Here is a 14,585-nt window from a genome sequence, read left to right as displayed (position 1 = left end):
CCATTTCATCTACTCACGATTTCATCTAATAACCAGTTGGTCAATTAGACCAAATACCATTTGGTCTAATTGGACTCGGTGTAAATAGGGCAGAATGAATGAAAAGTAAATGGATGTTAGACCAACTGGTTATGAGACGAAATGGTCATTGATGAACTAGTTATTAGATGAAGTGATGATTGGACCAAATGGTTGTGAGACGAAATGTTGATGGATGAAACGGCATTATGACATGTGATGAGTGAATGAGTTGGCAATAGATGAATTGGCAATTTACCTTTAATATGTTTCTCTGACAAATTAAGATTTTCTCTTGTGAACCCACATTGAAGTTACACTATCCAGGTTTGGATCTATTTATGTCAAGATACCCAAATTCTGGTCTGAGATCAGCATTATTCTGCACCTATTTCTCGGACGTTAACTGTCATGGGCAAATTATTCTAAAAAAGAAAATGAATTCACGAAGGACAAAGACCAGGATAGTCCAGACTCCACACACTTTCATTGTAGTGCTCTTACACTTTTGGCTCACTGGATCACATCTTAGAATTAAAGAACTGTTAGCTCACTGGATCACATCTTGGAATTGGAGCTGTTCGTAAAGTTACGCGATACTTTATGCACGGCTGGTGACCTTTCTTGTCCCATACTATCCCGATGTACATGTAGCTCACTTAGCACCTAAGATCATGTTCCATTCGTGTGTAAAGTTGTGCGTAACTTTACAAACAGCTTTATGAAACACCCACCAGGATTTTCAAATAGTACAGACCTTGCGGTCGCAGCTCCCTTGCTTTTCATGTGCAAGCTTTCCCTCCTGAATATATGTATGCGATCCAAGCAAATGTAGAATTTTGCACGCTTTATGGCTAGTGGTTCCTATGAGGATAAGGGTGCTATTTCCTCACTGCACTTGTTAGGAATAGTGTGGACTTTTTTTATAGAAACATAGTGAAATTGAATTTTGTCGCAGAATTCACATTATTCTGATGCAAACTATGTGTAGTTGATGATGAATTAGTGAAAGGGTATCATTGGAACTGCAATAAGGTAAATATTGGTCTATCCTTTAAACAGCTATTTTTCCACAAACCATGGTCTGTACTTTAACTTAAAAGTTTTAAAACAGTATTATGAGTATACATGTACATTTCAGGCAGGTAAACATGAATGATCTTGAATCGCTTTCAATTCTTCCTGAGACCTCTCAATTTAGTACAAGCTAATAGAGGATCTCTATTGTTTATTGCGTTTTCATTTTATTCGACATCCTGAGTTCTCTCAAAGATCATTCTTTGGCAGGTTAAAAAAATAGTTTGCAGCAGAGAGCCTCGGTCTTGATTATTTTCTAAGAGTTTTCTGATTTGAAAGATGTGTGATATTTATTCTTAAAATACCGTGCGTATCAAAAAAAAGTTTAGGGGAAGGCGGGGTAAGTTGAGCATAGGGGCAAGTTGAGCCACCAGCCGCAGGCCAATAATGAATGAGTCAGACATTATGGTGGTGTCATGTATTGATGACCCATAGCATAACCCCTAACCCCACCACATTGTTTCCAACTTTGAAACAAAAAGTAGTTTTTTAGAGGGAAAAATGTGAATTTCAGCCAAAAAAGTAAAAAAGAGTGTGAAATAGATAAGTGCTTTATAAACACACACGTCTTTAAATATAATAAAGACATGATAACAACATTATTAGTCCAGGTATGGATCTTCATTCTTGTCATACATGTAGTCTTTTATATGATGGATGCATAATAAATGTGTGGATACAAAATTATCGCACTAAGTTTGGACTGGGGTAAGTTGAGCCAAACAGCATGGGGCAAGTTGAGCCATGGTAATTCCTATGGTAATGTATCTTAAAAAACAAACAAACCATAAAATTGATTGAAATGCAGGCTGAAAGGAGCAAATTAACATGACTGCTCTTTTCCTTTTACAGGATGTTAGTATTTATAGAGAATTAGCAAGTGAAAAGACTTTAAACAAAAAATTGACATGCTGGTTCTCCCCCCATACATTTTGTAGGGGAAGGCGGGGTAAGTTGAGCATAGGGGCAAGTTGAGCCACCAGCCCCAGGCCAATAATGAATGAGTCAGACATTGTGGTGGTGTCATGTATTGATGACCCATAGCATAACCCCTAACCCCACCATATTGTTTTCAACTTTGAAACAAAAAGTAGTTTTTTAGAGGGAAAAATATGAATTTCAGCCAAAAAAGTAAAAAAGAGTGTGAAATAGATAAGTGCTTTATAAACACACATGTCTTTAAATATAATAAAGACATGATAACAACATTATTAGTCCAGGTATGGATCTTCATTCTTGTCATAGTCTTTTATATGATGGATGCATAATAAATGTATGGATACAAAATTATTGCACTAAGTTCGGACTGGGGTAAGTTGAGCCAAACAGCATGGGGCAAGTTGAGCCATGGTAATTCATATGGTAATGTATCTTAAAAAACAAACAAACCATAAAAATCGATTGAAATGCTGGCTGAAAGGAGCAAATTTACATGAATGCTCTTTTCCTTTTAAAGGATGTTAGTATTCATAGAGAATTAGCAAGTGAAAAGACTTTAAACAAAAAATTGACATGCTGGTTCTCCCCTCATACATTTTGGACATAGTTTTTGTGGCTCAACTTACCCCAGAAGGTGGCTCAAACTTACCCCATATATGGGGCAAGTTGAGCCATTTGACATCGTTTTTTTCAAAGGTCACGATGACTTTCAGTGTGGGGATAGAAAGTTATATATAGGTGGAAAATATTTCAGAAGAATTAAATTTCAAGGCAAGGTACTTATTTCGACAAGATTATTAATCATATCAATTCTAACATGCAAAAAGCAAAAACTGTCACAACTTACCCCGCCTTCCCCTACATAGTTTTTGTGGCTCAACTTACCCCAGAAGGTGGCTCAAACTTACCCCATATATGGGGCAAGTTGAGCCATTTGACATCGGTTTTTTCAAAGGTCACGATGACTTTCAGTGTGGGGATAGAAAGTTATATATAGGTGGAAAATATTTCAGAAGAATGAAATTTCAAAGCAAGGTACTTATTTCGACAAGATTGTTAATCATATCAGTTCTAACATGCAAGAAGCAAAAACTGTCACAACTTACCCTGCCTTCCCCTACACTTTGAAATAGCACTGGGAATTAAAAAGCATACATGTGGGTATTTTTTTCACATACAATCTACTGTTAGGGTCTCATCTATTTAATGAAAATAAAAGTTTTGACGGAATATTACACTTGAGTGAACACTGTCCATTTTTGTAAAGCTCGTAGAAATCTGTTTGCGCAGAAATGCTCGTTTTCATGCTGTGTTAAGGGGAAAAGGCAAAATCAAACTTACCCTGCGAAACATTTCTCATACATTTCCCTTGTACTTTTAGTCATTTGAAATAAAACGGATACATTCAAGCATTTTGTAACAATTTTGCCACCCAAATTGAAATTTCAACACTAAGTAAGCACAACCTTTACCCTTTTTTTGTGCCAGCTGAATCTGAACAAAAGTTTATATTAGACATCTCAAGCATTTTTTCACTAAGTTTTTGTCATTAAAAGTGGGTTTACATTTCATTTTTAGCTCATCCGGCCCGAAGGGCAAGATGAGCTTGTGGCTTGGCGTCCGTCGTCTGTCGTCCGTCCACAATTTCAAAATACTACTCTTTCGCCATTTCAAGTCCGATTTCGATTCTGTTTGCTTTATATGATAGCACTAGGTGGGGGATTCAAAACTTCTACACAGAATTTTGAAATTCATTAGATATATGCTAATTTATGTGCATTTTTCAAAATTCACAAAAAATACTTCTTCTTTATGTGTTGACCGATTTTGAATTTTTTGCTTCCATCTGGTAGAGCTTCATGAGGTTCACCAAACTTCTACACAGAATTTTGAAATTTTGACCAGAACAATTTTTGTGCTAATTTATGCAAATTTTGAAAAATTCACATAAAATGCTTCTTTATTTGTTGACCGAATTTGATTTTTTTTCTTCCATCTGGTAGAGCTTCATGAGGTTCACTAATCCTCCACACAGAATTTTGAAATTTTGATTAGAACAATTTTTATGCCAATTTATGCGAACTTAATTTATGCATATTTTTAAAAATTCACATAGAATGCTTCTTCTGCTTTATTTGTTGACCGATTTTGATTTTTTTTCTTCCATCTGGAAGAGCTTCATGAGGTTCACCAAACTTCTACACAGAATTTTGAAATTTTGATTAGAACAATTTTTATGCCAATTTATGCGAAATTAATTTATGCATTTTTTTAAAAATTCACATGAAATGCTTCTTCTTTATATGTTGACCGATTTTGATTTTTTTTCTTCCATCTGGTAGAGCTTCATGAGGTTTACCAATCTTCTTCACAGAATTTTGAAATTTCGACTATAACAATTTTTATGCTAATTTATGGGAAATTAATTCATTCATATTTCTAAAAATTCACATGAAATGCTTTTCTTCTTTAATTGTTGACTGATTTTTACTTTTTTTCTTCTTCCATTTTGTAGAACTGTATGAGGTTCACCAAACTTCTACACAGAAATGTTTTTTCTTCTTCATTTGTTGATCAATTTCAATTTTGTTTGCTTTATATAATAGCTCGAGGTGGTGATACAAAATTTCAACATAGAATTTTGAAACTCATTAAATATGCTAATTTATTCATATATTTTCAAAACTCACAAAAATTACTTATTTATTTGTTGATTGACTTTGGTTATTTTTGTTCCATCTGAGAGCTACATTAGGTTCACCAAGGTTCTACACAGAGTTAAGAAACTGACTAGATAATTATTAATACTTAATTCATATGAAATTTATTCATAGATCACAAAAAAATGCTCCTATGTCATTTCTTCATCAATTTCAATTCTATATCCTCAATTTATGTCACCAATATAATTCACTACAGTGTCAACTGGGCTGAAATTAAAATTGTGTTAAATTTTGTTGCGAGATGCCGGATGATCTCCACATCATTCATGTGCTAGTTCATTTAATAATCGTTTCTCCACACTTTTCCCAAGCTTGACAATGATTAACAAAATGAAAATTAAGCCTAAGCCATTTCATGTAATTCACAACTCAGTATAAAGCAAATATCGTCACGATGGCCTCGGTGTGTGGGGGAGTGGGGTGGGGCGCAATGCACTCTTCGAAGTGTTTTGGGCAAGGAAACAAGGTAAAAGATATCTTCATATCAATTTTGCTAGCTAAATTCCACGTGTTCATGTTTAAGGTCTACTTTTATTCGCATAACTATTTCAAAGTTCTGCGCAAATCATTTTTCACTAACTTTTCAAAAGTAAGTGGTTTTCGCTCAAGCAGAAATATTTTTCGACAGTTATATCGTCATTTGCTTACATGGATCTGTACCAATGTTAAAATGTAGAAAAATGTTCAGGATATTACAAATGTATAATTTTACAGGATTTTTTCTAAGTGTAAACTTTTCTTTGATACGCACTTTATAATTCTGTAGGTACATGTATAATATATTTCCTTTACAATGTAGGTCCACTTTTGATGATGTATAAATATGGAATAGATATATTATTATGAAGATATTGCTCAAATTTAAATTTTTCACAGAAAGTTCTTGAGAACAATTTTACGGGTTAATAAGTTTACTCTAGATGCCATGGCATATGGAGAAACTGGGCGCTCCACTTTATTAAGTCATATCAGTTGTAGAATGATTGGATTTTGGCTCAGAACTGTGACAGGTGAGGAGGACAAGTACCCTACACTTACTTGATTTATAGCTTGGTTTTTAATATGCACCAAGATCCAACTATGCAGTTCACGTCAAAATGGATGAGTTGCATTGCAATACAGAAAGCAGGTTTTGGTAACATATTTTTATCACAAGGGAAGGGAATTGGGACTGATTGGTTTCTAAAAGCCTTGAATTTGCGTTTAAAGGATATGTCCAAACAAGATTGGCATGCAGTAACATGGTCTAATCGTATTTGTTCGAATTATAAGATGATGAAAAAAGAATTGGGGTTTGAGACATATTTCCTAATTTTAAGTGACATTGGTGCAACTACATTGTGTAAATTCAGATGCAGGTCTCATAGGTTGCCTGTCAATAACAAATAAATTTTCTTAAGAATAAGTGAATAATGATTTATGTCCATTATTTATTCATGTGTCATTTCTTTAGTAAAGAAAAACAGATGTACATAGCCAAAGAATATTTTATCAGACCATGTTCTTACCAAATGGGAAGATTGTTTAGTATAAATGAAAGGTGCCATTTGAAAAAAATGTAACTTTTAGAATAGTAATGTTGTACTTCTCTAAATCAATTATTGATGAAAGGCTTTTTGATAATACAGTTACCAGAGTGAATGTAAGTACTAGAAGTGGTAGGGTGCTTAAACAACCAGTGCATTTAATATAATTGTGTTAAACACAGCAAAATATAAGCTTATAGTGGGTTTTTTCGTTGTTGTTGTATTAACCTTTTGCAACATATATTTTTACAACGCAAACAATTGTATTCATCATTGTAAATATGTTCATTTTTTGATTATACGCATATTCATTATTGTAAATATGTTTATTTTATATGCATATTCATTATTGTAAATATGTTCATTTTTATACACAAACTCATTATTGTTCATTATTTATTCATTTTTATGTGCATGTTCATTATTGTAAAAATTGTTGAGACTCTCATACTCCCAATGGGGGGGGGGTCGATAGAGTTTGATAAAATCTTATCTTATGATAATACTAAATTTTTATGTAGGGCGAAGTTACCGGTAAGTCTCTTTTTAGTGCTCTGTATGTAGGGGAAATCCCTCTATGCCTCTGTTTACCTATAAATTCCATTCACAGTTGTTCCTAGATGCGTGCAATGGCATTCAGTAATACAGGGTCATTAAATTGAGATGTAGTACAATAAAGCCATTGTGAATCTGATTGATTGATTTGAAGTAGTGAATAAATATCCAAGGGTCCACAACTTTTCCTCTTCAATTTGTTAGTTTTAATACCTACTCCAGAATTATGCTGACCCCGTTAGATAGTGATCAAAGTTTTTGCATGTCATGCTTTAGAATTCATTTATCTACATACAAACAAAACTATAATACGAAGGCAAGCAATAATATGACAATATTTGTAGTTGTAGAACAATGAGTAAAATACAAATCACCTAAGTTTATTATTTTCCTTTAAATTTGTATTTATAAAATGAAAACCCATCATTTTCTCTGAGAAAAAGAATTGTGACTTGTCCTGCATTATTTCTTTACACAATCATATTTGCTTTATTCAAGTTAAATATACCCTTCATCTGTACTGTAATTTATTTTTGTTTACTTTATAGGAGTTCTATTGTAGCCATACCTCTGGTTTATTTCCTAAATATAATCAATATTTTGTAGCAGATATATGTATGTACTTGGATTACACAAGTGGATATAAGTTAGGGCTCGACTTTAGCAGTGGCCCTGGGCCACCAAAAATATTAAATTGTTGATTTTGGTGGACTGATTGGACCACCAAGAAACTTATACCCCTTTCATATTGCGCTTTTTACCGGCGAAGTTCGCCAGCGAAGGGGAAAGTGTCTAGTATGAAAGGTACACAGGAGAACTTCACCGGTAAAGTTCGCCGGCGAACTTCTCCACCTCTAGAGGTGGAGAACTTCGCCGGTGAAACTTTTCACCGTCATTTTTTTTTCTTTCCCAAAGACCCCTGTACCAAAATTTTGCGTGCGATAAGTTGCAAGCTCAGCTGAATGCTATGGCCAAGTATGTACCCTCGAAAATAATTTTTTTTTTACTAACAATATCTATTTAAAAGCACTTTTTACATGTATAAAATGCGTTAAGATATAAAAACAAGGTGATATTGTTTGTTTTTCTCGTAATACTTCTAAAATATGTTGTAATTAATTTTTTTATACCTTTTTGTGAAAGGTAAGAAGTAATGTTTGCAATTTTCTTTTGTTTTGTTCTGCAATCGCCGTTGACTTTCGCCGGGGAAGAAATGTCAGTGCGAAAGGGTACATTTTTTTCTTCGCCGATGAAGTAAGGAATGCGAGGCGGAGAAGTTCGCCGGTGAAAAATGAAAAGGGCAATATGAAAGGGGTATATTTTTGTGGAGCCTCATACCTGTTTCAATAAGCCAGTTCGTAGTTCCTTTCTGCGCATGATCAAAAGAGTCTACGCATGATCAGATAAAGGTCATTTGTACTAAAGTGACATGGTGGTTTAAATTCTAATGAGATAGGCACCAACTCTGATGTCTTGATTATTCATATATTCTTTTGAATAGTGGTTTTCATTTACATCCACAAAAACAACAATGCATCCACGAACGACTGGTATTTCACAGTTTGCCAGGTACATTGTGTAACATGCTATGATATGCTTTCAAAAAGGAATGCAACAAATACCTTCATAAAGTGTTCATTGGTGTGCTATTCTAGTCACCTGGTCTATTCAATTTCTTCATCCTGCTATTTAAGGCAAGCTTACGTAATATCTTGCTTTGAAATTTGCCTATCATAATGAAAGAAATGAAAGGTCATTTGACCAAAATTGTCCATGAAGTAACTACGAACTGGTCTATTGTTTATTATAACCAATTGATTTTAGTTTTGGTAACAATATCAAAATGAGTTCGTACAGAATCCAATGAAATGACCACCACAGTGTCTCTTTGTATAAATAAAATGTGCCAAGGATTTTGGAAGAAATAGCATAATTGCTGAGAAATCAGCAAATAAGCACAGGATTCGGTAGCAATAATTATAAACTGTCCCACGTGCGCTTATCGGTGTTGGGGATCTTCAGTCTGAACATTTTTCAGCGTAGATTTCAAGATTTCACAAAGTTCAGTTTATGTAACTGTACCAGATCTAGATCCTCGATGATATACTGACAATTAAGCCTTGTTTTACAGACTTTCTGATGAAATCAATGTTTACTGCAACTACTGGCATTTCTCTTTAAATTCTGGATTAATATTTGGTAGATGATTGCCAATTCAAATGAATTAAATTCAATTTTTGCAATTTTGAATATTTACTGTAAGTTTTACAAATTTGGCAAGAATTGCCATTACCATGCAGAATTAAATAAAAAAAAATCAAACAAGTGTGATACTCCAGCTAATTTGTATGTTTTGCCACATACATGTATTGGGGGTGTCAGACCTCCCAACTTTTGTTTTGCCATGGTAACAACATGTTTTTGCCAAAACCCTGGAAAACTACTTTACCTATAATCCGTTTTTTGTCTCACCTGCATAGCAGAGTGAGACTATAGGTGCCACTGTTCCGACGACGGCGTCAACACCAAATCTTAATAACCGAAGGCTGAATTTTTTAAAATGATGGTATAACTTAAGTGTACAGACCTAGTTCATGAAACTTGAACATAAGGTTTATCAAATACCACTAAACATCCTTTGCGAGTTTCAGGTCACATGACCTCGGTCAATAAACTTTGGCCATGTTTGGGGTATTTGTTGAATTACCATCAAAACTTTGAAATTTTATGGATCTTATTCCCTAAAAATGTGGACATAAAAGTAAGCAAGTATCATTGAACATCCTGTGCGAGTTTAAAGTCAGCACTGCTTCTATATTGAATCGTGTTATACAGGTGAGACTGCCAGACTCGCTCTATTGCTCTTGAAATTAGGCACAAACATTCACCTTGGGTAAAGACATGAAAGATTCATTTTCCAAGTTTGTTGAAAAATATGTTGCCATGGTAACAGCATATGGTGGGGGTATTAATCACCTTCAGTGAAATTTATAGTTTTGTATGTTTTCCCCTTATTTTCCATCATAAACCAGGATACTACTAAGAACTAACAAAAGGGTGGTAAAATATAGGGGGTACACCACAATGTGCTTGGTTTGAGGCCGGGGTAAACAAAAAAATGATAATTTCATGTGTGATAAAACATTAACATGTCATTTTATGTATTTCATTCAGGAATTATTTCTTTCTCCATCAGTCTGTTTCTAACTGTCTGAAAGGAATGATTTCATTCAATAACAATTAAGATTAAACAGTTCAGAGCAAAAAATGATTGGTCATCATGCCTAGGTACGACAATATTACCATCGTGATCATAATGATTATGATCATCATTTACTCTGTCATCATCATCACGATCACACCTGCCTATGATGTATCGTAAATATGGTGATATACGACCATAAATTATTGGGGGAAGATAACACATAACCATCCCCATGTGAAATATTGGGCGAGATATCCCCCATCTTCCCATGATTGACACCATTTACTCTAGTGTAGAGAGGGGCCCAGAGTTCTCCTATTCATTCCCTTGACAAAAACTAGGGAAAATGGAAAATAAGAAGAAAAAAGGAAAGGGGAGGAAAAAAATGAAAAAGATAAGATGGGAAAGGTGAAAATTCAAGCGCATGGGGTGTGCCCTGTTTATTTTACAACCCTTTTCAATGTCACTTTATTTTTGTTAGTAGTAATGGTATCCAAGTTGATTTAAAAGTGGAAAACAAAAAACAGGAAGTGTAAAGGAGTGCATAAAATGAGAATAATCTTGAAAAGTCACAAGAGTCCTCAAAGTAGCTTTTTTCCTGGTCAATTGATTAAAAAATGTCAGCTTGTGCATTGCAAGAACCAAATCAGAGACAATGCCATTTTTTTTCGGTGTAGAAACAAAATTACAGGGCGATAAGTGGCAAACATGTTGCGATTTGGTTTTCACGTTTTTAGAAACAGAACCGCAGAGCTGAAATTGAGTTGTGATTTTGTGTTTGGCATGATCGAAACAAATCAAGAATTAGAAATATGAAAAACCACAAAAGTATTTTGCTTTTCGATTTCTGTTTCTGATCGCAAAGTACGAAACACAACCAACACATGTTTCTCATTACGGTTTTGTTTGTGTGTTGTCAAAAAATGAAATGGTAAGGGCATATTTTGTTTCCTTTTTCATGAGTGAAACAAAAAATGACTTATCCATATGTACCTTGATCAATATAACCCATTCTCATCTACTTTCTCTCTAAACTGGTTTGAACATTGCTTTGCTAGCGTTCTCAAATGGGGGAGAGCAGCGCGAGTCAGCCCTGTGGGTGAGTCTGCCCACCATGTCACGTAAAGTTGTCTTGTTGCTGTTGGAATGATTTGGGGGGGGGTCACATATTTTGCATGAAATTCATACCTGCAATATAGGTACAATCATCAGGTTTCATCCCGGGGGGGCCACTTACATTGACGAGTGGATACCATGCGCGACCAAAAAAACATGTAAAAAGGATGTCCTTTCACGATAGGGCACGTTACGTACGTAACGTGAAAAGGGTGTCAAAAATACAAAAATAATGAAAAAAGGGTATCTATTTCGCTAGGAAAATTACGTGTTTAGGGTCGAATTTGCGGGGATGATAAAACAAAATTAAAATGTTTGATAAAGGATGTCCTTTTTGCCCCAACACTACGTGTTTAGAGTCCTATTTGCGCGAGGTGTAGGTGGGGTCGTACAAAACCAAATAATATAAGGTAAAGCCGACAACCAAAGGACCCGTTACAATAAAACATTCCTGTACTTGTTTAGGGGTTCATTTCAGGGAATATTTGCCAAGAGTATCGTTTTGTTTCCAATACTTGTTAAGGGTAGGGTTTCACACGCCAATACTTGTTAAGGGATGCATTTTCAGAATATGGAAATGACGTGTTTAGGGTGCTTTTCGAGACCCCATGGTCGCGCATGGTATCCACTCGTTAATGGAAGTGGCCCCCCCGGGGGTTTCGTGCAGTGATTAATGCATGCTCTTTGTAATATAGTGTCGAATTTGAACTTATGCTTCCAATCAGCGGTTTGTTTTGAATATGTCCAGTTTATTTAGATTCATCCAAATGAAAAAAAATATGACAACTTGTAAATATCTTGTGCATTATTCTTGATTACTTTACTGTTGATGATCAGTGCATCTGAGCATTATTATTTTTTATTCTTTCCTTTCACTTCTCAGGCAGAAACTGAAGCAAAGTCCAACCTTAGTGGATCAATGTCATCAGATGAATTCATTAGACATGCTACTGATATCTTTCTTGAAAAGGTGAGATTGATTTATTGGATTGATTTTATTAAATATTTCTTTTTTTATTTTTTATTGATATAGAATATAATTTACCTGTTCCATTAAGATATATACAGTAAAATAAAAAATTCAAACTATTTTTTTTCCCTCTTTTTTCCTGTTTTTATTGGTTTTCATAAAATAACAGTAACAAACAATATAGGCTGACAATAAGTTCAAGGCTATTTAAACACATTAACAAGCTAAATTATCTCAAATTAACTTAATAATCAGCCACAAACATCCATCCTCACAACATACCACTCACACATACACACAAATTCAAACTATTTTGACCTGTCACTATTACAACAAGTTGTTAAAACTTTTTTTAAATTGTTTAACCATTTCCAACATCTTTAAAAAAAATTAAACTACTTGTTTCAAACTAAAATGCTTGAAATTCGCTTGAAATTTTAAACAGCATTTTTGTCTTGCCTGCATAGCAGAGCAAAACTAAAGGCGCCGCTTTTCCAACTGCGGTGGCGTCGTCAACATAGAAATCTCACCCAAGGTTAAGTTTTTGAAATATCATCATAACTTAGAAAGTATATGGACCTTGTTTATGAAACTTGTCCCTAAGGGTAATCAAGTATTACTGAACATCCTGCCTTAGTTTCAGGTCACATGATAGTCAAAGGTCACTTAGGGTCAACAAACCTTGACCATTTGGGGGGTATTTGTGGAATTGTCATCGTAACTTTAAAAATTTATGGATCTAATTCATGAAACTTAGACATGAGAGCAATTAAGTATTCCTGAACATCCTGCCCGAGTTTCATGTGACATGATCAAGGTCATTTAAGGTCAATGAACTTTGGCCGTGTTGGGGGTATTTGTTGAATTAGCATTATAACTTAGAAAGTTTATGGATCTACACATGTAGTTCATGAAACATAGACATATGGGAAATCAAGTATTCTTAGGTCACATGATCATGGTCAAAGGTCATGTTGGGTCAATGGACATAGTACATTATTATCATATGAGTGTTTTCTTTTGTGAATAATTATTCAATGGCTGTTTTCAAAGTCAGCACTGCTGCTATATATCGAATCGCGTAATGCATGCGAGACTGCCAGAGGCGTTCCACTTGTTACAGTGTAGAAATACATAATTTTGATTTAACAGTGATGTTATGGGGGGGGGGCTCATTATATCGCCTATCAGATTGCATAATGATAAGCTGAGATAAAACAACTTTTATTTGAAAAATAGATAATTTGACTTAGGTAAATGTGTCTACTCCATATTTGTTTTGTTTATTTTTTTTCATTTAGGGCCTTTCTATTAAGATGAATGGTCTCAAGTATGTAATGCAATAAAGGATGTTATATGTACTTATGTATCAAAGTGATAAGATAATGCCATGTTTCTAAAATAAATTCCTTTTGTGTTTGTGATTGTGTATGTCTTGCAGGTTAGACCGATCAGATGATCTTAAGATCATCAATTCATCATTGCTTGAAAATCATGAACTTAATCATCATTGCTTGAAAAGAAAGCATAAACCTATTGGCATAATGGCATAACTTTCAGATAGTGTCTTGCAAATACTGTGAGTACTGTATTATTTAACTTGTAAATACATGTATGGCTACTATTTCATTTGGAAAAAGTGCAATAGTTTTTATACCACTCTTATTTAATCATGTTTGAAGGAGAGAGGTTTGTTATCTGGAACTCAAAGAGCTATTAGATGTTAATCAGTATTAAAGGAGTGAAATGGATCTAATTATCAAATCATGCATGTAATTTATGGTGAGAGGATAATTGAAAGTTTTATTTTCTATTAAGGTCTTTTACTTTAGCCCCTTTTTAAGAAGTCTATATAGAAATTAGGATATCTAAATTTATCCCGTCACTATACACCCTTTCATATAAGGTTTAGTGATGGATTTTAAAGTTGGTTTCCTCAATTCCTTTGCATATAATGATCAATGTACATATTAAATCAGATATAAATTCAGTCTGCAATGAATTGCTACAGTGTTTAATAGTTACAGGGACCCTGAAATAACCCTCCCCTCTTATTTTGTGCATACATTCGTAATTCCGAAGCTTCGGTTATTCCGAAGGTTCGTATTTCCGAAGGTTCGTTATTCCAAAGGTTCGTAATTCCGAAGGTTTGTTAATGCGAAAACGAAATAAGGTTCGTAATTCCGAAGGTTCGTTAGTCTGAAAACAAAATGAGGTTCATAATTCCGAAGGTTAGTTAATCCGAAAACGAAATGAGGTTCGTAATTCTGAAGATTCGTAAATCCGAAAATGAAATAAGGTTTGTTAATCCGAAAATTAAATAAGGTTCGTATTTCTGAAAACGAAATTAATCCATTTTGGTAACAAGAACGATGTTGTCCTTACAAGATAACAGGATATTATGCAATAAGAGTAATAACGAACGATGATACATGTATGTGCTGTGGCCAAAGCAT

The 14,585-nt window shown here is 34.3% G+C and overlaps 1 protein-coding gene across 2 annotated transcripts in view; it reads left to right on the top strand.

Annotated features, from left to right (window-relative positions):
- The window catches only part of LOC121423069 (tubulin polyglutamylase complex subunit 1-like), a 44,994-nt gene extending 30,728 nt beyond the window's left edge, over positions 1-14,266 (top strand). For both annotated transcript variants that reach the window (XM_041618361.1, XM_041618351.1), the window contains exons 8-9: positions 12,043-12,129; positions 13,571-14,266. In XM_041618361.1, coding sequence (XP_041474295.1) covers positions 12,043-12,129; positions 13,571-13,588 — 105 coding nt within the window. In that variant the 3' untranslated portion in view covers positions 13,589-14,266. The remainder of the gene's footprint in view (positions 1-12,042; positions 12,130-13,570) is intronic.
- The last annotated feature ends 319 nt before the right edge of the window (positions 14,267-14,585 follow it).

The sequence above is a fragment of the Lytechinus variegatus genome, chromosome 1 (assembly GCF_018143015.1).
Source record: "Lytechinus variegatus isolate NC3 chromosome 1, Lvar_3.0, whole genome shotgun sequence".
NCBI classification, from domain to species: domain Eukaryota; kingdom Metazoa; phylum Echinodermata; class Echinoidea; order Temnopleuroida; family Toxopneustidae; genus Lytechinus; species Lytechinus variegatus.
The sequence above is the reverse complement of the archived record's forward strand: the minus strand, read 5'-3'. Positions and strand labels throughout refer to the sequence as shown.